General features: G+C 39.6%; 1 protein-coding gene across 1 annotated transcript in view; it reads left to right on the forward strand.

The window, feature by feature from the left end:
* The first annotated feature begins 1,624 nt into the window (after window positions 1-1,624).
* ASB4 (ankyrin repeat and SOCS box containing 4) overlaps window positions 1,625-23,340 on the forward strand; it is a 77,130-nt gene continuing 55,414 nt past the window's right edge. The window contains exons 1-2 of the mRNA NM_001192864.3: window positions 1,625-1,822; window positions 12,889-13,188. Of these exons, the coding sequence (NP_001179793.1) occupies window positions 1,636-1,822; window positions 12,889-13,188 (487 nt within the window). The 5' untranslated portion in view covers window positions 1,625-1,635. The remainder of the gene's footprint in view (window positions 1,823-12,888; window positions 13,189-23,340) is intronic.

Here is a 23,340-nt window from a genome sequence, read left to right on the forward strand (position 1 = left end):
AATTAAGAATATTAACAGAAATTTTAAATGTTAAAAAAACAAAGCTGATCTACAGTACTAGAAGTCAAGATAATGGTTGTTCTTGGGGGTCAGGTGAGTGGAAGGTGACATAAAGGGGGTTTCAAGTGTATACTATTTCAAATATATACTATTTTTTGGTTGAACCTGAAGGTTGGTTACAGGGGTGTGTTCACTTTGAAAAATTCAACACACTTATGACTTGTCACTTTCTACTTTCTTACATTTATGTTGTACATCAATGAAATAAGTAAAAGTATTATGTTATGATTTGCATCCATATTTATATACTTATACATAAATTCTAAGAAGTGAATACTATTACCTTTTTAAATTTTTTTAAATTTATGTTACTAATTATACTACAGAAAGTTTACACTAGTTCTGACTCTCACAGACAATATATAAAATGTGATTTCTTTGTGTTCAGATTAACACTATCATAATTTTTCTAATTTGTAGTGATGCATACATTTAAAAATTGAGTGTTTTTCTCTCTTACTTTATGTTTGGAAAATTTTCAAACTCATAGAAAAGTTGAAATAATATAACAGTATCTGAAATATATAATTTTATTATATAATAGTAAAAAAAAAATCATGGTCATCTTAAGTCCCTCATTAGGTTTGCCAACTCTTAATTTTTTGCCACTTTTGCTTTTTCTGTCTCTATTTACACACTCATTTCACTTGCTCACTCATGTATCTATGCATGTATGTATGTGTGTATATATACATATATATGCATTTAATTTTATACTTCTGAATTATTTGATAAGAACCTTTAGACACCATGACAGTTTACCCCTTAAGAATTAGAATATTCTTCTACATAACCACAATACTTCTACCACCCCTTAAAAAATTAACAATAACTCTATTGTCAAGTAACATTTAGTCCATATAGTCCCACAACCATACCAAGATACTTTTTCTAACTGATTTTTTAAAAATACAAGATTAAATAAAGTTTACTCACTCATTGCATTTAGCGGCTTTGTCTCTTTAGTCTCTTTTTACCTAAAATAGTCCCCTACAACCATTACCCTTCCCAGCTTTCTTGCATGATGTTGGAATTTTTAAAGTCTACGGCACTTGATAACCTTCTGTTGGCTTTCAAATGTGTATGACTGTGCTTGATTTTGCAGGCTCATATTGCAAAATTATTATAGGTTTTCAGAAGCACATGTATCAGCAACTGTAATAAATTTTCATTTGTGGCTATTGGTTAATCACTGAATCTCCAGTTGGGCACCAGATGTTTTTACAAAGGGGGAAAAAAGCATTAAGAGCCTTTAAATCTTACACTATTACTCTGATTGTACAAGAAATAATGATGACATTTCAGTCTCTGAAATACATTGCCAGGATTTTCCTTCATATTGACACGACATGTTATTCAATGAATTAGTAAAGAACCAGTTTAAAAGACCTGTGAGTGCAGTGACAGCCAAGAAGGATATTTTGAAGTTTGAAATGATCCCTATATAAATAGAACGGATCAGCATAACTTTGGGATAAAATTAGCTGAGAGTTTGTGGGCTCTGTAGCATGTGCCTGTTTGGTTGGTGCTGCTTGCCTGATAAAGCACAACAAAGCTTCCAGAGAGACAGGAAGGATGGACGGCACGGCTGCCCCTATCACGAAATCTGCAGCTGCCAAGTTAGTTAAGAGAAATTTCCTTGAGGCTCTAAAGTCAAATGACTTCGGAAAATTGAAGGCCATTTTAATCCAAAGACAGATAGATGTGGACACAGTTTTTGAAGTTGAAGATGAGAATATGGTTTTGGCATCTTATAAACAAGGTAAAAAATTATAGGTGTAATTGTAGAATCGATAGAAAATGGATTTTTTGTTTTAATGTGCACCATTAGTCACCCAAGGTAAACTGGTAGCTCTTATTGTTTCTTTAAATATATGTTAAAAAATATTTCTAATGTAATAATTTCTTTCTCTTTAAACTAGACCAAATCATGAGCTGATATATGTATATATGAATATTTTGTTTTCTTTACTTTCCTTCTCTTTTCTTTCTATATCCCTGTGCCTAGAATTTGAAATCTTGGATAAAAATATTTAGTAATGCAGTTTTCTTCTATTTCTAGCTTTTCTTCTTCCTATAAGTGCATAAAGCTTCTCTAGATTATGGCTAAATAGATTGCTGAAATCTAATTCAGTCACTATGACTGGCTTGGGAACAGGCTACTAACTTTGTGTTAACAGGGCCCTTAAAGATATATCATCTCTATGTGCATTTGAAGGAAAAAGGATTTTTGCCCCATTTGGAGGGTTACTAACTGGGTAAGGCTACACCTTGATGCACCTTTATGATCCTTGTCATTTTAATGAGTTTTCAGTTCAACTAGAAAAGGTAAAACCAGAAAAGCCAAAAAGTTAACTTTTTTTCCGTGACTATAGTGATAGCTTAAAATTGTAGATTTACTTATTACAGAGTACCTACCTTATGAAGAACTAGGGATAAGAAAAATTAGAACCAAATTTCTTTTATCAAGGGATTTTCTGTAACCCATGCTTAATAACTCAGAAATAAATTAGAAGTGAGCAGACTCTGATTTCCCAAATCAGCTAGTTAATGGGGGAATTTGAGTAGCGAGGCCATCTGGTGAGCAGACTGCAAATAAACACCATGTTCAACATCACTTCTGTTTAAACAAAATAGAGGATAAGGTCTTGTGTGCAGCATTGAGAGAGAGATAGCAATTGGTTTTTTATGTTTAAAATACTTTATATATAAATCATCAGCATGATCAATTTTCAGAAATGAATACTAATGGTATATATTTCTATATTAAAACACTGTCAGTTCTGAAGGAAGCATGGAATAGCTGAGGCAAGTTAGTGTTTATAATTTTTACTTGAGGATTTTATTATAAATTGGCATTGCTATTTTGACTGGAAAATAAGGAAGGGGTCTGTGTTTTCAAAAGTGGTTGATAGACGCTCTGTCGAGAAGAAAAAGTGTATGCTATATGTTTAGACTACTTTCATCTTATGTATTTGTTTAGTGAAAGACTTTCTGAATACCAAATATGTTTTAGGTATTTTTAAAAACTTATATTTAAGCCTAGAGTAAAATAACTTACATCCAAGTCAGCAGGTAATTTGTGTGACCCTAAGTCGTGAAGACTGCCTTTCCTTATCTCCCGAGCATGCCAAATTGCGTAGATCATGCAAAGGTTCTGAGGTGGTAAGGAAGGGAGTTTTAGAGGCAGTTTACAGAGAAGGATGCTGTTTCTCTTGCTTCCAATGGTGTCATCATCCTTGAATGAGAAAAAAAATGCACTTTAAAATCTTTCTGTCAATATGAGCCGACTCTCTATGGTTTTCGTAGAGCTAAATTTTCATTCGATCTAATGGGTGTTTTCATAGGACTGTGGGGATGGGGCTTTCAATTAGACAGAAAGCAAATTATACTCTCTGGTTTTGGGGAAAAAAACAGAGCCGTTCCATTCCTATGCATGCCAGGTGAATGCAAGAAATGATAGAATTTGTGGTCATATCCTCAGAGTTTATGCAGAAAATCATGAGTGTTTGTGCACATGTGCGCATGTCCACGTGTACCTATAGAAAGAAATCCACTTACTCTCTGTTTAATATGAATATGGGTATAAGACTCTGTCTCTTCAATCTTAATCCCATTTTCTTCAAAGTTTCTTCAGATATTTTCACTTGGCTTCCAGCCTAATTATGAAACCTTTGCTTTTAGTCACGAATGGAAGTGAAGCATAGAATCCTAGTTGCTAGCCAAGCAAAGTAGACCTAAGTGGCTATATCAATTTCTAAGTCACAGAGGAATTCCAAGGACTAGTGTAGTGCTGAGCAGGCTACACTGGTCGTCTGTTATTTAGTTAGAATTAGTTCCTTTCTGAATAATTCTGATGAATGAGACCCTTTTCTGTGTGGCCTTGAGTGGTATGTGACTGGATTAAACTTTGTGAGACTTTATTAAATCACAGCAGACTTCTTAGATGTTGAATGCTGTTGAATTTTTATGCATCAGTTTTTTATTTTTTAAAGCACTTTTGAAAAGTTCTGCAACAGAAAAGTGTGCAAATTGTAACTGTGCGCTTGATTAATTTTCACAAAATGAACAAAGGTCTGCAGCCAGCATCCAGATGAAGAAATAGAATGTTACCGGCTTACTCTTAAAGTGTGGCAGTCTTCAGGTTTTAGCTGCTCAGTCACTCAGTCATGTCCGATTCTTTGTGACCCCATGGACTGTAGCCTGCAAGGCTCCCCTGTCCTTGGGATTCTCCAGGCAAGAATACTAGAGTGGATTACCATTTCCTTCTCCACAGCTTTTAGTTATCTTTGGCTTAATTGGCATGACAGTGTATAAAATCTAGAACATAATATGCTTCCTTTAAATTTGGTTTGTGTAACTAGTAATGGAATCTATACTCAAGATTTGATTGTCCTGGGGAAGATCAACAGTGGTACAATTAATCCCAAATAATTTTTGTTTCTTTTAGGATATATTGTAGCACTTTACATAAGATTTTTTAAAGTGACCACATTTTCACCTAAATTATGGTATGTTTAAGCCAGTATGAAAGTCAATTTACATTTTTTGTAAAGGCAACTCAGAAATCTGTTGGTGAAGAAATCAACTTGGAATCTTAACATTGCAACTCCAGATCCACAATCTAAATGGTATACCAGTAATCAAAAATTGACCTACTAAGCAAGTGTAAAATATGGACCTGGTGAGGAAAGTAGAATAAAGTGTCTGGAAATTCACTTCTGCTGCCCTGTCTTGTTGAGCAGCTTCTCTCACCTGTGAGACTGAGAACAGATTTAGAAGCTAGCTTCTAGCTCCAGATGGTGGATCCCACCTAGCCCCAGCCCCTAATAATGGTTCTTTTAAGAAAGATTGTATTTATTTATTTATGGCTGTGCTAAGTGTTCATTGCTGTACAGGCTTTTCTCTAGTTGCAGCAGGCAGGGGCTCCTCTCTAGGTGCAGTGTGCGGGCTTCTCGTTGCAGTGGCTTCTCTTGTGGAGCATGGGCTCCAGGGCTTGTGGGCCCCAGTACTTGTGGCACAGGGGCTCTGTAGTTGTGGCTCGGGGGCTCTAGAGCACAGACTCAGTAACTGTGGTGCATGGGCTTCGTTGTTCTGCAGCATGTGGGATCTTCCCAGACCAGGGGTGGAACCTATGTCTCTTGCATTAGCAAGCAAATTCTTTAGCACTGAGCCACCAGGGAAGCCCAATAATGATTCTTGGAGACATCTCATTCTATTTTTTCAAGTATTTTAAACTTCATAATCAAGTCTTCAGATAAAATTATGTTTTATCAATTAAAAATATGTGTCTAACACTTTGTAAAGCAAACATTCTGGTTGGCATTTGCATTATCTCCTGGAGAATGATAGATATATGGGTCTTAAAATGAAAACAAGGAAGCGAAATGACATCTACCAGCTGACCACTTTAAAATGGGAATGATGTGAAGTAAAGTTAAATAACGAACAACTCTTAACTCCCAAATACAATAAACAGTTGAATAGTTAGGAGATGTCAATGATATACTTTATTATGAGCGAAGCACACAACATTCATAGTGAAAACAGGCCTCTAAGAAAACTCAGAGTTATTCTCAGTTGGTGATCTCCATACTGGAAACATGAATATCCATAAAGCTGTTTCCAGAGATTTTTCTCACTGCATGTTTTGATTCTCCTTCAGGTGTATGAGCCTTGGCTCATTACTGTTACAAGAGGAGTATCAAACTTATCTCTTTGGTATGAAATTCCCTAGTCAGCAAGGTTAATCAGAATCCTTTTATTAATCAGTATAATGCACTTTAAGTACTTCATTTATGGCCCACAGCCACAGGTTCTTTGGTTGATAGTCATATTTTTAATTAAAATAGCCAATGACTGATTTCACCGAAAAACTTTCTGGCAGGTAATCTATCTACTAAGTAGCAAGAGCCTTTCAAATATCTTGAAAGCTCTTATTTTCACTCTGTTAATGAGTAATCTTCTTATCACCTCATTTTCCTGTCTGCTAGAAATTCACTCTCCTGCTTTCTTATTATCATCCTAGGGTTCTTTTCCTTTCTTAGATGTTCAAACATTTTTCTTTTAAATTTTACATTGCAAGCTTACTTTTTTTTTTTTTTTCTTCTCCGGGGGGAACTCTGAGATTTATCCTGAAAATATTAGCTATTAAAAAATAGCCAAGAATTGTGCTCCCGTCTATAATCCATCAGGACTGTGTAAATACGTGGACAGAGCAGAGCAAATGTCTGCTAATCCAGCCATAAGCAGCGTGTGTAACCTTTGGCTGTAATAACAGAGGCTTCTCATGTGTGGGGTTCTTTGGACTCAGATAACATTATAGCTGAAAACTGTGGCAGATCTAGGGCTTAGCTGAAGGTTTACCAGAAGTGTGTACATCCTCCCAAACACTGGAGCAGAACCAAACCCCTCCTTCAAAAGATGGCCCAAATATTTTGCTCCTTACCCTCTTTCCTGAGCCAGCAGGTTGTCTACTGAATGACTCTGGTTTCTGATTTAAATTAAACACACATACAAACACACACGTGAGAATTGGTCTGCATATTTTTGTAGCAGCATAACTCCATTCCTTTACAATTTTTGCCTAAAAGTGTATCGGTTTAGAGGTGGACTGCATGTAGCTTTCAGATCATTGATGGCAACTTAGAGATTTGTTGTTGCTGTTCAGTTGCTAAGTCATGTCCAACTTGTTGCAACCCCATGGACTGTAGCACACCAGGCTTCCCTGTCCTTCACCATCCCCTGGAGTTTGTTCAAACTCATGTCCATGGAGTCAGTGATACCATCCAAACATCTCATCCTCTCTCGTCCCCTTCTCCTGCCCTCAATCTTTCCCAGCACCAGGGTCTTTTCTAGTGAGTCAGCTCTTCGCATCAGGTGGCCCAAGTATTGGAGCTTCAGCATCAGTCCTTCCAATGAATATTCAGGGTTGATTTCTTTTAGGATTGATTGGTTTGAGATTTGGGGAGATTAATTATACAAACATGGGCACCTCCTGCTACTTAATCTCTGCAAGATATTTATCCTCATCTGTAAAGGGGAAGCTTTGTCAAGACGCCCTCTTAATCTGCATGCTGATTATCTACAATGTTATGAAGGGGAAATTATATAAGTAGATTATGTGTCGTGGTCTGGGAAAGGTAAAAAAGTAACCATAGATACTGTAAATCCAAGTGGGCATGGCCGGTATTTGAGAGTTCTTTCTGGGATTTTTGCCTTGGAGAAAGAATCTGCATTTTCATCTCTTTCCTTCTCAGTTAAGCTCCTTGCTCAGGCAGAGCAAAGCAGAGGGCATCACTGCACATAGACTGCAGACCTGGGGTGAGAACCAAGTGGCTTACGTTAAGGGGAGACAGTACCTTCCTTACCTCTGGCCCTATCAAGGGCTTTGTTCCTGGGTTTTCCTCCCCGCCCCCCCAACACCTCATCCTGTGTGCAGTCTGAGCATACAGTCAGAGGGCAGCCTGGCCTCTGCAGAGGTGAGCAGAGGGGGCCTTTTGAAAGACAAGTGCTGAGAGTGAATCACATTCTGAGTTCTGAAGCCCTAGGACAATTCTGCTGTGGAAAGAAGAAAGAGTGTGAAAGAGACTCTGCCCAGTTAGTTAACTGTATTTCCGTCATGCTGTGACCATTGGGGGTTACATTTTGGAGGAGAGATTTTGATCTCTTGACATATCAGCATTGACACAAGGGTGTTAATAAGTGCTGCATCACTGTGGTTTTTGATGATGGCATCGCATCATGTTTGTGAGGGTGGGTATGGGGGAAAGCATACTCCTGTTTGTTGCTACAGTGACCCGTGGCCGCAGCCTCATTGAAAGTGGTGATTGTATGTGGGTGACCTCTTTGCTGTGGGCTGCTGCTTTCTCTGAAGTGGGCTTTCCTGCTTTGCAAGGGCTTGAATTATCCAGAAATTCTGCCCCACTAGGCCCTCCCCCACCAAAGTTCTGCAATGCAACTTCAAGATACACTGCGAGGGACCCTGGTCTGTATCTGACCATCTGTCTTCTTCCCAATCTCTCCACTAAGCTCCCCTGGGGTACCAGCTCAGGCATCTTGCTGTCACCCACCTACAGGAACATTCTTAACGCCCATGTTCCTTTCTAAGAGAGGTGAGTTGTAGGTGCAGTTCGATTCAAAGAGTCAGCTGAATTGTAAGACCTGGCCCTCTCTGAGCCCAATTTACTGGTTAATGGGTATGATTATGGGAGACACAGATGTAACTGACTGAGAGGCCAAGGATGGCAGATTCATGTAGTAAACAGGCAGGATAGATTCTCTAGGTGCTATTGGGAATTTAGGGGGGAGAAAAAAAATCAACAAGCAAATGTATTTCCATATCAAAGTGTGACATACTACAGATGAATTCAGAATCTTCTTTCTTTCCTCATGATTTGTGAAGCTGGGTTGGCACTACACCTAGTCTGATTCCACAAGGACAAAGACAGATGGAATACCTGCATCACAGATACCCTGAGTCCGTTAGCTTGGACTGAAGCAGATGTCTTATGGCTCTAGGAGGCTGAAAAAGTGGCAGTTTTCTCATCTGGAAAATGAAAGGCTTGGACTGGATAACCCTCCCTCCAGCGCTAACATTCTGTGTTTCTTTGATTTTACATCAAAATGGTGTTTTCTTAATCAGCTCTCTGCTGCTTCCTTTCTGAGATCATTTTTCTTCCCATTGCAGAAGCAGACATGAGTTTCCAATCAGTTGCTGCGTAGAGCTGCCTAATCTTTGCTGCTAATCGGCAGGCAAAACACACTCTGGTTTTCAGATCCAGAACCAGCTTCTTTGCAAGAGAGTTAGAAGAGGCTGTCCTTCGCAAATTGCTTGTAGAGGAAATTTGAGTATTAAGATGACTAGGTGAATTGAGAGAGTAACACTGAAACATATACATTACCATATGTAAAATAGACTTGTTGTTAGGTCACTCAGTTGTGTCTGACCCTTTGCAACCCTATGGACTGCATGCAGCACGCCAGGCTTCCCTGTCCTTCACCATCTCTAAAGGGAATTTGCTGTATGACACAGGGAACCCAAAGCCAGTGCTCTAGGACAACCCAGAGGGGTGGGATGGGGATGGGAGGTGGGAGGTGGGAGGGATGTTCACGAGGGAGGGGACATATGTATACCTATGGCTGATTCATGTTGATGTATGACAGAAACCAACACAATATTGTAAAGCAATTATCCTCCAATTAAAAATAAATAACTTTTTTAAAATGGGGAAAGTTAAATCATGTCATCGGCAAAAAAAAATCACAAAAAAAGATGACTAGATATTGGTGTTATGTGATTCATTCCTTATCAAAAGCAGGTTGCATACCATTATAGCTTAATAACTATGCTTGGAGCATGGATTTGGCATACACAATTAAATGGAAATGTATATATGGATACATGCAAATGTATTGTATATACTTATCTGCATATCTGTATGTGCATGTCTGTTTCCACACACACACAAACATAGGCACAGGGTTGATCCTTCCCAGCCCAGACTGTCTGTGACACTATTTGCCTCTGCCAGGGAAATTCCATATCACCAAACACCTTCCCTTTTCAGTGTCTGAAATCTGGAATTAGTATCTTAGAACTTAATTCTTTTGTATGAATACAGATTCCTACATAAATTCAGATAATCCTAAGAAGGTCATACTTTAAACAATCCTCAGTCTATTAGACCTTCGTGTAAATTAACTTTGGATTTCTTTTTAAAGAACATCTTTGGTTAAGGGAAGAGATGGAGAAAGAGAAAGTGAAATGATCCTAGAATTTCAAATAAGATGAAGAGATTAAAATGTGTGTGAGAGGGAGTGTGTGTGAGTGTGTGTATGTGTGTGTGTGTGTATGTGTCTGTCTAGGTTGGAGGGAAGGCTGTAGAAAAACAAAATGAGCTGAGAGTATTCATTCCCTCAGGATTAATCAGCATTGTACATGACCTCTTTAAATTACTTCCCCCCCCGGACAGGGGCACCTAGTTTGTTTTAATTTTATTTTTATAAATAGTAGTACACACACAAGGGACTAAATAGAAAAGCTCAAAGGGAGCATTCAAGGACAAGTAAATCTATGTTATTGTACCCCAGCCCAGTTCTTGGAGGCCACCAGTGCAACCAGTTCCTTGTGTTGGGTGTTTATAAATATTTTCTTACATATTAGCATTTATGCACACTCTTCAGCTCCCTGCTTATCTCACTTGATAATGTATCTTGAGATTTTTCCATATCAGTATACATAGGACTGCCCCCTTTATGATCGCTGTATAGTGTTCCATTGTGTGGATGTACATGCTTTACTTAAATAGTCTCCTATTGATGAAGATTGAGGCAGTTTCCTATCGCTAACCATTAAGAACAATGCTGTAGGGCACTGCATGTTGTCCTGGGTCAGGCTGCCAAGATTCATAACTCCCAGGGACTTCATACTCTTCGTAAAGAGTTCAGTGCAAGTCGTGGTGCTGGGGGTTGTGTAATACAGTGGCCCTTATATGGCATTTCACACGTGAATGAATGTACTTGCAGGATAAATACCCAGGAGTGGCACACAGGTAGCACTTTCCACTGATATGAGAGGATTTTAATACCTGATCACCAGGCTCACCTTTAAGGTGGTCATCATCTTCTGAGTGCCTTGCAAATGCTCATTTTTGTTGCCCAGAAGTACTCACAATATTTTAGATTTATTCTGACTTCATCTATCAGTGACGAGTACAACTTTTACTTCTTTTGTTCTGGGTGCTACAGTTTTATTAATGTAGTTAAAAATTGTACCTGCTTTTGGGCAGCTTTATCTCAGTGTTGGCTCATTTTGAGATTATTGTCAACTCAAACCCCTAGGTTTTTCCTCAAATAAATTACCATTAAATCATAATCTTCCTATCTTGTACTTGTATAGTGGAATATTTTTACAACCTAAAAGCAAACTTCTGATTTACTGAAGTTAAAATGTATTTTGTTGTTTCAGCCCTAAGTGTCTTCTGAGCTGTCAGGTTATGTCTACATCTTCAAATTGCCATGAAATATTTCATCTTTCTGTACCTGTTTTTCATTCCCCACTCACAGTGAGCATGATGCCACGGCTCTGGGTATTGACTTTGAAAAAAAATGTTTATAAAGTTATCTCTGATGAGCCTAGAGCCTATTACACAGAAAGAAGTAAGTCAGAAGGAGAAAGACAAATATTGTACATTAACTCACATATCGGAGAAGGCAAGGGCACCCCACTCCAGTACTCTTGCCTGGAAAATCCCATGGACAGAGGAGCCTGGTAGGCTGCAGTCCATGGGGTCCCTAGGAGTCGGACATGACTGAGCGACTTCACTTTCACTTTTCACTTTCATGCATTGGAGAAGGAAATGGCAACCCACTCTGGAGAATCCCAGGAGAATCCCAGAGACGGGGAAGCCTGGTGGGTTGCTGTCTATGGGGTCCCACAGAGTCGGACACGACTGAAGCGACTTAGCAGCAGCAGCAGCAGCAACTCACATATATGAAATCTAGAAAGCTGGTACCAATGATCCTGTGTACAGGGCAGCCAAGGAGACACAGACATAAAGAACAGATTTTTGGACTCAGTGGGGGAAGGAGAGGGTGGGATGATTTAAGAGAATAGCACATTACCACGTGTGAAATAGATGGCCAGAGGGAGTGTGATGTGGGAAGCCAGGGCTCTGTGATACTCTGGGGGGATGGGGTGGGGAGAGAGGTAGGGGGCTGTTTAGAAGGGAGAGAATACTCGGTATGCCTATGGCCAGTGCATGTTGATCTATGGCCAAAACCATCACAATATTGTAAAGTATTATCCTCCAATTTAAATAAATAAATTCAAAAAACATAGACACACAAAGTTATTTGTGTTACAGCTTGTCAAGAAGTTGGAGGTAAGAGGGAAAAAGGAAAGAGAAAGAGAAAGAAGAGGTGAGAGAGAGGAGTTGGGGTGGGGCGGGGTGGGAGATTTCCAATAACTAATGGGAAAAATTTAAGATCTCAGTTCTAGAAACAACTGTGGTTCTCCTGACCAATTAATTTGTGTATATGCTTGTGCTTGCAGACATAGTTAATTATGTAACACATCATGTTTTCCTGTTTATTTTGGCTGCGGGGAAGTTCAGAGGAAAATTTACAGTGTGGTTCTAGCATATGGAACACAGTTAACACAGTTTATATTTATTTTGGGCACCTATCTGACCCAGGATCTCTTTTTACTTTCCTACCTTATTTTTCCTGTTGCTCTTATTTTGTAGATCACTTTTAAAAAATCTTTTGTGTAAAATTTGTAAGCTGCTGTAAATTCTTTAATTCTTCTTTGGAAAGAGGTGTTGTATAAACTGATAGGCAAATAAAATCTTGGTGTGACAAATATTCTAAAGACATCAAATACATTCACACCTTAGCTTGACAGCAGCAACAACTAGAGGGGAAAAGCACTGTGGTGGAATGAAAATTACAAGCTTGTAACAGCTTTGAAATCGCTCAAGATAATGATTGGGAGTTAAAAAAAATTCTTTAATAAGCATCTCATGTAAGATAAAATGCAATCACATAAATGCAGTCTCAAACAGAAATACTTTGGACAGGCAGGAAGGTAAAGTAAACAAAGGAACAAGATAATAGGGAATAGTAAAGACAGTGAGAACTCGAGAGCCCCAGTCCTGTTTAAATAACCCAAAGAGGCTACTAAGCTAAACGTTAGCAGATCCAACAGGTGCTAGTTACAAGTTCCAAATCGTTCCCCCAGTTTTATAAATGTGTAGAAGTCCCCACTAAGCAGGGAGATATCCTAGGCTAATCCGAGGCTAAGCTTTCTTTCCCTTTCTTTTTCAGGTTATTGGTTGCCTAGTTACAAATTAAAGTCTTCCTGGGCCACGGGCCTGCACCTCTCTGTCTTGTTTGGTCATGTGGAATGTCTTCTGGTGCTCCTGGACCACAATGCCACGATCAACTGTAGACCCAATGGGAAAACCCCTCTTCACGTGGCTTGTGAAATGGCCAACTTGGACTGTGTTAAGATCCTCTGTGATCGTGGAGCAAAGCTCAACTGCTACTCCTTAAGTGGACACACAGCTTTACACTTCTGTACAACTCCAAACTCCATCCTCTGTGCCAAGCAGCTGGTTTGGAGAGGTAAGCCTATCTGGGTGGCTGACCTTGTCGTCTACTTGTGTGGTTATGATTTTGGAAATTGGTGATCCTTACTTACATCAGGCAATGTAATTAATAGTACATATCTCTATGCATAAAGCCTAATCTGGGGGCCCTAAAAATACATAGAGAGATGGATGGTTGTGTTTGCCCAGGTCCTTCAGTGATGATCGCATTGAAATCTTACTACTGTTTTAACTGTAGGAGTCTTGTTAATCTACACACTTATTTAACAAATATTTATTAGCTCCTGTGATGTCAGGTAATGTGCTAATAAGTAAGTAAAAAGAGAAAACAGTTTCTGCTGTCTTGGAGCTTATGTTCTAGTATGGGAAGTGAATATTGAGAAATAAATTCATAAGTGCATAATTATAAATTGGGAAAGGGTAAAACAAGGTGGTATGAGAGAGAATGTCAGGAATAAGCTAGTATAAAATGCATAAAGGTTTCTCTAAAGATACAATATGTAAGCTGAAACTTTATAATGAGAAGGAATTGACCTTTAAAAACAAGAACAAAGAAGAAAAGTCTAGGTATAGGAAATAGCAAGTGCAGAGTGTTAAGGGAGCAAAAACCTTGGAATATTCCAGAAATGGAAGAAGGCCAGTATGGCCAGAGCATCATGAGTGTGTGTGGTGGGGCGGGAGAGGCATGAAGGTAGAGGAAGTGCTACAGCATGACATGGGATATATGAGATTATATATGGCCTGCTGGGGGCCGTGTATGGGGTTCAGAAATGGAGCCACTGAAAAGTTTAAAGCAAGGCAATGACATAGATTAACTGACATTTAAAGTCATCTGGACTTATTCCGAAGTTGGGTTGGAGAAGGCCAACAGTGGAAGCAAGAAGACTAGCAAGGGAGCTCTTGCAATACTGTGGGTGAGAGGGGATGATGGTTTGCACTGAGGGACATAGAAGGATCAGGAAATGGATCTGCAATATGTTTTAGAAGCAGAATTGGTGGGATTTGGACATGGACTAGATTTAGGTTGCTGGTCAGGGGGTGGTGACAGAAAAAGAAATTTCAAGAATCATTGCCAGGTTTCTGGCTTTAGAAAATGGGTAGATAGTGATGCCATTTTTAAGATGGAGAAACTTGAAGAAGAAATGTATCATATGGGAAGATTGTTATATCTTTAAAAAAAACAGATTTTATGGGATTTCTTTATTTATTCACGTTTGGCAGCTCTGGGTCTCCATTGCTGCATGCAGGCTCCTCTCCGGTTGTGGTGCCTGAGCCTCGCATTAGCCTCTCTCCGTGTGGAGCGTGGGCTCTCAGGCCACAGGCTTCCCTAGCTGCAGCCCTCGGCTCGCATTAGCCTCTCTCCGTGTGGAGCGTGGGCTCTCAGGCCACAGGCTTCGCTAGCTGCAGCCCTTGGCTCGCATTAGCCTCTCTCCGTGTGGAGCGTGGGCTCTCAGGCCACAGGCTTCGCTAGCTGCAGCCCTTGGCTCGCATTAGCCTCTCTCCGTGTGGAGCGTGGGCTCTCAGGCCACAGGCTTCGCTAGCTGCAGCCCTTGGCTCGCATTAGCCTCTCTCCGTGTGGAGCGTGGGCTCTCAGGCCACAGGCTTCGCTAGCTGCAGCCCTTGGCTCGCATTAGCCTCTCTCCGTGTGGAGCGTGGGCTCTCAGGCCACAGGCTTCCCTAGCTGCAGCCCTTGGCTCGCATTAGCCTCTCTCCGTGTGGAGCGTGGGCTCTCAGGCCACAGGCTTCGCTAGCTGCAGCCCTTGGCTCGCATTAGCCTCTCTCCGTGTGGAACATGGACTCTCAGGCCATAGGCTTCACTAGCTGCAGCCCTCGGCTCAGAAGTTGTGATTTGTCGCTTCGTTGCCCAGAACCATGTGGCATCTTCTTAGACCAGTGATTGAACCCATGTTCCCTGCATTGGCAGGCAAATTCTTAACCACTAAACCACCAGGGAAGTCTCATTATATCATTTTTTTAAAGTCAAATTTACAGAGGTAATAATTTATAAGCTGTAAATTTACTGTTTTTGAGAAATAGAGAGTCTTGAAGCCGTTCACCACAGTTATCTCAGAAAATCCCCTGATGCCCTTGGTAGTTCATTGCCTCACTCTACCCCCACTTCTGGCAACTATTGATCTGTTTTCTGTCCTTTTAACTTCATCCTTTCAGAATATCATATTAATTAATTAATACAAAATGTAAGCTTTTGAGTCTGATTTTTCCAGTTTAGCATATGCATTTGAGATTCATCAACGTGATTGCACTCACCAGCAAATCAGACCTTTTTATTGCTGAATAGTATTCCATGTATACATGTAACACAGTTTATTCACTCCTCAGAAGAGGGGCATTTGGATTGCTTCTAGTTTTTGGTAATTTAGAAAACAAAACCGCTATAAACATTTGCATCCACATTCTTGTGTGGACATGTTTCATTTCACTTGAGCAAACACCTAGGGGCGGGGTGATGGGTTGTTATGGGAAGTTTATAAGAAACTACTAAACTGGTTTCCAAGGCACTTGTACCATTTTACATTCCTACCAGCAGGGTATAAGAGTTCCTGTTACTCTCCATCCTTGGCAGAACTTCATCATGTCAGATTTCTTAAAACTGTTTTAGCCATTCTAATAAGTATATAGTAGCATCTCATGATTTTAATTTGAATTCCCTTAATGACCAAAGGGGCTTCCCAGGTGGCTCAGTAGTAAAGAATCCTCCTGCCAATGCAGGAGACACAAGAGACGTGTGTTTGATCCTGGGGTCAGGAAGATCCCCTGGAGGAGGAAATGGCAATCCACTCTAGTATTCTTGCTTGGGAAATCCCATGGACAGAGGAGCCTGGCAGGCTACAGTCCATGGGGTTACAAAAACTCAGACACAACACACACACACACACACACACACACACACACACACACACACTGACCAAACACATTGCATATGTTTTTGTATATTTATCTGCTAGCTAAGTATTCACTTTGGTGAACAATCTGCTCAGTTCTTTTTTTTTTTTTAATGGGCTGTTTTCTTGTTATTGATCTGTGGAAGTTCTTTTTGTTGTTGTTAGTTTGTTTTTTTAATTAATTTTTTTTAATTGAAGGATAATTTCTTTACAGAATTTTGTTGTTTTCTGTCAAACCTCAACATGAATCAACCATGGGTATACATATATCTCCTCCCTTTTTAACTTCCCTCCCACCCCTCTAGGTTGATACTGAGACCCTGTTTGAGTTTCCTGAGCCATACAGCAAATTCCTGTTGGCTATCTATTTTACATGTGGTAATGTAAGTTTCCATGTTACTCTCTGCATACATCTCACCCTCTCCTCCCCTCTCCCCATGTCCATAAGTCTATTCTCTATGTCTGTTTCTCCACTGCTGCCCTGTAAATACATTCTTCAGTACCATTTTTCTAGATTCTGTATATGTGTTAGAACACAACATTATTCTTTCTCTTTCTGACTTACTTCACTCTGTATAATAGGCTCTGGGTTCATCCACCTCATTAGAACTGACTTAAATGCATTCCTTTTTATGGCTGAGTAATATTTCATTGTGTATATATACCACAACTTCCTTATCCATTCATCTGTCGATGGACATCTAGGTTGCTTCCATGTTATAGCTATTGTAAATAGTGCTGCAATGAACAATGGGATACATATGTCTTTTTCAATTTTGGTTCTTCAGGGTATATGCCTAGGAGTGGGATTGTTGGGTCATATGGTGGTTTTATTCCTAGTTTTTTTTAAGGAATCTCTATACTGTCTTCCATAATGTGTTGGAATTCTTTATGTATTTTGGATACTAGCCCTTTATAAATATGTGTTTTGCAAATATTTTAATTCACTCTTTGGCTTTTCATTTTCTAATGGTGTTTTTAAAAGAGCAGAACTTTTAAAATTTTGATAAATTCAGTGTTTACGTCTTATGGTTTGTGCTTTCTGTGTTCTAGCTAAGAAATGTTTGATTAACCCAAGTAACAGATGTTCTACTGTGTTTTCTTCTAGAAGTTTTATAATTTTAGGTTTTGCTTTTATGTCTTTGATTAATTTTAGTATAGGGTAAAGCTCATTGTGTGTGTGTGTGTGTGTGTATGGATGGCCAGTTGTTTCAACATCATCTGTGGAAAAGACTATTCTTTCACCATTGAATTGTTTTGATATTTTTCTCAGAAGTCAATTGGCCAAATATGTATGATCCACTGATCTATATATCTATTTTTTTGCTAATCCTCCTCTGACTTGGTTGCTTTATATCTAATCTAAAAAGCACATAGACTGAGTCCTTCTAGGTTAGTTTTAAACATGAAAGGTTTCAGACCTCTTTGAGACAACAAAGCAAATAAGTCAAGGATGTACTTGATATAAAAGTATAGATTTCAGAAAAGAACTCTGGACTAAAGCATTAGGTTTAGGAACCATTAGCCTATAGATTGTATTTGAAACCAAGAAAATCAATGAACTCACCTGGGAAAATAGGGTAGAAAGATGAAAGAACTTAGGACCAAGCTCTGACAAATTCTTATGTTTAGATGTTAGCAGGATGAAGAGGAGGCAATAAAAGAGAGTGGAATGATTCTACCTTTGATTTCTTTTCCTTGTGATAACCACTTTCCTCTCTCTCTATTTTTTATTTCTAAGAGTATATTAAAACATATTCCACACTGGAAAATAAAGAGGAAAAGGGATTCGCAAATGAAATTGGAGAAAACTCAAAAGCATTTTTGGCATCAAAGAAACTAAGAAACAGGCAGATTCGGGAATGGAAGAATAGTCTGCTGTACTGATAGCTACTGGGAGGTTTAATTAGGTGTTCATTGGATTAAGAGAGTTATTACTGAAAAAAATAGTTTTGGTGAAATGGTAGGTGCAGAAGCCAGATCAGAAGAAGGTATGAATGGGAGGTTAGAAGGTAGAGATGGCATATGCTGGCAATTCTTAATTATGGCTGCAAATGTGAGCATAGAAGTAGCATGATTGCTGACGGGGATTAGGGTGTATCATACTAGACTGTTATCTGCAGTTGAAGATAAAAGGAAATGTGTATATGCTGGAAATGATTTATAGAAAGCAACAGTTGAAGATGCATGAGACGGGATAACTGAAGGGTCTAAATGTTAGAGAAATTGAGATGGTGTGGAATCCAGAGACCATAGGACACATCCTCATTTTCAGTGGGCAAGCCAAAGTAAAATATGGCTTTAATGCCAGGGCACTCGCATATTTGGTTGTTGTAAGATGAGGGGGTCCCTTTCTGACGCAAAGTCATCAGCCAAAGTGAGAGTAGAAAGACTGGAAATGTACTGAGAGGGGGAAGATATGGAAAGATCAAGGGGAAAGAATGGGAGAATATGCTTGAAGATGTTATGATCTTCTCAACCTGTGAGGATTAAAAGGAAAAAAAATCAACCTGGCATATTCTTCTTCTTGCCTGCCCTGGGAGGAAGGGCCTAGTGCAGAGATGCTCAGAGAAGGACAGGCATCTGTTGGAGCATGGGGCTATCACCAGTTTTCATAGTTACTTGTACATTTATTTTTAGTTTTTATTTTTATCTATATTTTAATTAATTTAAACTTTTAAGCTGCTTTCACAAATTTTGGAAAAAAAGTTAAGAAATATATTTATATATGATTTCTTTGGAAGGAATGATACTAAAGCTGAAACTCCAGTACTTTGGCCACCTCATGCGAAGAGTTGACTCATTGGAAAAGACTCTGATGCTGGGGGGGATTGGGGGCAGGAGGAGAAGGGGACGACGGAGATTGAGATGGCTGGATGGCATCACTGACTTGATGGACGTGAGTCTGAGTGAATTCCGGGAGTTGGTGATGGACAGGGAGGCCTGGCATGCTGCAATTCATGGGGTCACAAAGAGTCGGACATGACTGAGCGACTGATCTGATCTGATCTGATATATATATATATAAATATATTTGTTTAATTATTGACCTTTTATATTGCTGTGTTTTCATCAACTACAGACTAATAGCAAGCTGTCAACACTGTCTCTCCTCTGAGTTACTGACACAGTTATCCCACATGTCCTTCATCCTTGTGGACAGAAGAAGACCCATCTAGAGAGGTAGGAGGAGACTGAGCCTGGTTTCCTGTAGGCTGAAGCAAAGAATTAGATTGATAACAATCTTGGAGAAACAGCAGAAGGAAGTCCATCAAAGATAGCTCACTCTTTACCACCACTGCATCAAAGGCTGAGCCACAACAAGAAAGATACATTAGGAAAAACAAAATGTTCAACATCCGTGTGGCAACTAGATTATAAAGTTAAAAGGCAGTCCTACAACTGAGGAAAACATTTGGGACAATGTGACAAAGGACTCATACCCTTAATATATAAAGAAACTTTAAAAATTAAAATTAGGAGGAGAGCAACTAAGAGAAAAAAGAAAACCGAAGGGATCAAGAACAGGAATAGGCATTTCAGAAAAAGACAGGCATATGAACAATAAATAAAGCTGAGACAATAATCATCTGTATTGGTGATCAGTAAAATGTCAATTAAAATAAGAATTGGATGCTTTTGTTTTATTTATTGTGTTAACAAAGATACCAAAGATGTTAATACATGTGCTGACAAGCACATGGGGCAGTGCTCTTACACAGGCTGCTGCTGCTGCTGCTGCTAAGTCAGTCGTGTCTGACTCTGTGCGACCCCATAGACGGCAGCCCACCAGGCTCCCCGTCCCTGGGATTCTCCAGGCAAGAACACTGGAGTGGGTGGCCATTTCCCTCTCCAATGCATGAAAGTGAAAAGTGAAAGTGAAGTCGCTCAGTCGTGTCCGACCCTCAGCAACCCCATAGACCGCAGCCTACCAAGCTCCTCTGTCCATGGAGTTTTCCAGGCAAGAGTACTGGAGTAGGTTGCCATTGCCTTCTCCGCTTACACAGGCTAAGTGGAGTGAAAACATGTATGATTGAGGGGAATATCAAAAACTCACAGCTTTTTCTAACTGAGAAATTCTGCCTCTAGGATTAGGGACTAGTTCAGCACCTTTTGACTCATTGTTTTCATTGATGTAGGGCCTCAGATTCAGACTCTGGGTATATCTCCAAACAAAATTATACAGAGTCCAAGAGATAACTGATGAGAAAAAAGACACTTACCATGTAACAGAATTGTTGTGCTCGGTCACATGATCTGTAGTACACTAGAAATTCAGCCCTTCTCCTAATTCTATGAGTCTTCAAAATAGTGTGGTTACAGTGTATATTATTGTATATTTTTTCAATGAAAGCCATGATTGGTTAAGGAATACATTTAAAATATGCCACAATTTTAAAAGACATATGTTGGCATTTTTTTTAAGATACTTAATGTCTCAAAAAATTTGCCTAATTGTTTTTTTTGCCCTCAGGTAGTCATTTATATTACTGAAAAACTTAAAAATACTTGCATATGTAATAGAAAAAATTCAGTTCAGTGAGTCGCTCAGTCATGTTTGACTCTTTATGACCTCATGGACTATAGCATGCCAGGTTTCCCTCTCCATCACCAACTCCTGGAGCTTGCTCAAACTCATGTTCATGGAGTCAGTGATGCCATCCAATCATTTCATCCTCTGTCGTCCCCTTCTCCTCCTGCCTCAATCTTTCCCAGCATCAGGTTCTATTTCAATGAGTCGGTTCTTTGCAGCAGGTGGCCAAAGTATTGGAGTTTCAGCTTCAGCATCAGTCCTTCCAATGAATATTCGGGACTGATTTCATTCAGGATTGACTGGTTTGATCTCCTTGATAAGCTGTGTTACTTCCATATCATAAAGACATTTTAAAATGATGTTGTAAAAGAATGTTTATTAACATAGAAAGATTTTTAAAAATAAGTTCATAAGACAGTATGAACTCCATAAACTTATGTTTCTAAAAATTAGATATGATTATGCATATCAGAAAATAATATCCAAATTATGAGTCAAATTTGGTAGCGTGACTAATGTTTAGCTGTAGCTAAGCAACATCAAAAAAATTGTTTTGTTTGTCAGATTCAAATTCCCATGATAAATATGTTTTAAAGTTGGTACCTGGAAAATATATCAGAACAAACTAAAACTGTAAGTCAGGTAACTGAGAAACATTTCACCCATTTTATGAATGGCAGAGAAAAGGAGAAGGAAAAGTGCTTGGAGGTAGATCTTCTAATCTGGAAATTCTAGAAAACCTTCAGCATCTTGCAGCCTTTCTTCTGCATTTGAATGTCTTCAGTCTCTTGGGCAGTGCTTGGCACATGGGAAGCACTGAGTAAATGGTCTCTGACTCATCTGGGAAGGACTCCAGGAGCCCTGAGTGCACGGAGGGAAACCACGCCCATCTGGTAAACAGAGACTGCTATGTTCCCGGCTACTGAAGTGCTGCTATTGGTCAGTTTTAGCCTTTCGGTCTCTAGAGACATCGACATAGAATTTTCTCTCTCCCAGACTATGTGGTGTAGGCACTTTGAAAAGTCACATACATCACTTTGTAGCTGGACAGAGGGAATTGAGACAGCACACAGGCAGGAAAATAAGTCAGGCTAACATTAAACTTGGGACCAGAGAAGTCCATTAGAGGAAAACCAATGCCATGGCAACTGAAAACCCATGTAATTTCATTTGCTATTTAATGGGCTCTTTGTAGAGAAGTGCTCTTTGTGGAAAAGGCTAATTGAGGCCAAAAAATCGCATGCAATTTTCTCTTAAAGGATTTTCCCCGATTTTTTCAATGTTGCAGAGCTGGCTTTGTTCTCAAGCTGGGTTTTGTCTGCTATTTTTCTGTTTGCCTTCCTACTTAATGCCCCCCATCTTCTGGCCTTTGTTTCCTTTGGTATTAGTATAAGTGTTCATCAGTTGAGAGGGCTTATTTACCTCAGTGAAAATGTCCTTTCTGTGAATCCTGCCTTCCCCTACGAATAAAGAGAGTCAGGTCAGGTTTAGCTGGCTGAAAAGTAGCATATTATTTCTACCTATTCCCTTTCGTAAGAGGAAAATGAAAGCTGCTTGCTTTTCTCTGCATGAAGCAAATCCTGACAGTTGCAGGAAAATTTGTTACTGCAGGAAAGCCATAAAAATTCAAATGTTTCCTAGCAGAATGTAGCATGAGGGCAATGTAAAGGAGACCATGCCTTTTAAAAGACTGTCCCCGGCTACTTGCTGTGACGGTGACACAGTTGCCCGCACATTAGGAAACTCCCTGTTCAGCGATGTGAACACAGGACGACAAGGTGTCATTGGACCTCACTTTAGTCAAGAAATAGACATGCCTGCTTGACACACACCGCGCTCACTCGTCCGTCACCTCTGTCTTTCCATCTCTCGGGTTACACATTGTAGTAGCAGAAACCTGACCCTCCTAGTCACTTGCAAACAACCTTGGGGATCTTTGTCCCATCTGCTGCATGGTTAGTACCACCTGCACAACATGAATTTAATATTTTCTTTAAATTGACATTATTATTAAGTTTAATTTTAAAGGAACCTTTATATCACTATAAAAATTGATTTGTCATTGTAAAAAATATGCCAAAACCCCTTGCCAAATATAGAAGGTGGTAGGAACAGGGCTTCCCTGGTAGCTTAGATGGTAAAGAATCTGCCTGCAATGTAGGAGTCCTGGGTTCAAACCCTGAGTCTAAAAGATTTCCTGTAGAAAGGCATGGCAACCCACTCCAGTATTCTTGCCGAGAGAATCGCACGGACAGAGGAGCCTGCCGGGCTACAGTCCATGGGGTGTCAAAGAGTTGGACATGACTGAGTGACTAACACTTTTCCCTTTCACTTTCAATAGTAACAGTAAATAGTGGGCAATCAAATTCTTGACCTCTGTCTACCCAGAGACTTTCTTCCTCAGCTAACAGAGAATGGCTTTAAAAAGCCACATCTTCTGGGTGCTGTCTTTCTGGAAGCATTGTCTTCAGTCCTTCTGCTCTGAATGAGTGAACTTGAAATTTGTTTGCAGACTGTCTCTCACACCCAGTCAAGCAGCAGCCTTTCCAGCCCAGTAAAGAATGTCCCATGTGAAATCATGGCACACTTGGGAATACATTGACTTACACAGGGCTTTGTAAAGTTTGTGGTCTATTTAGAAGCAAATTTTAGAAGCCTCCTCTTTAGAATCAGGAGTGAAATAAATTTGCTGCTCTCACATCTCACACCCCTGTCCTGGAGGTCCTAGCTG

This window comes from Bos taurus, chromosome 4 (assembly GCF_002263795.3).
Source record: "Bos taurus isolate L1 Dominette 01449 registration number 42190680 breed Hereford chromosome 4, ARS-UCD2.0, whole genome shotgun sequence".
Classification (NCBI taxonomy): Eukaryota; Metazoa; Chordata; class Mammalia; order Artiodactyla; family Bovidae; genus Bos; species Bos taurus.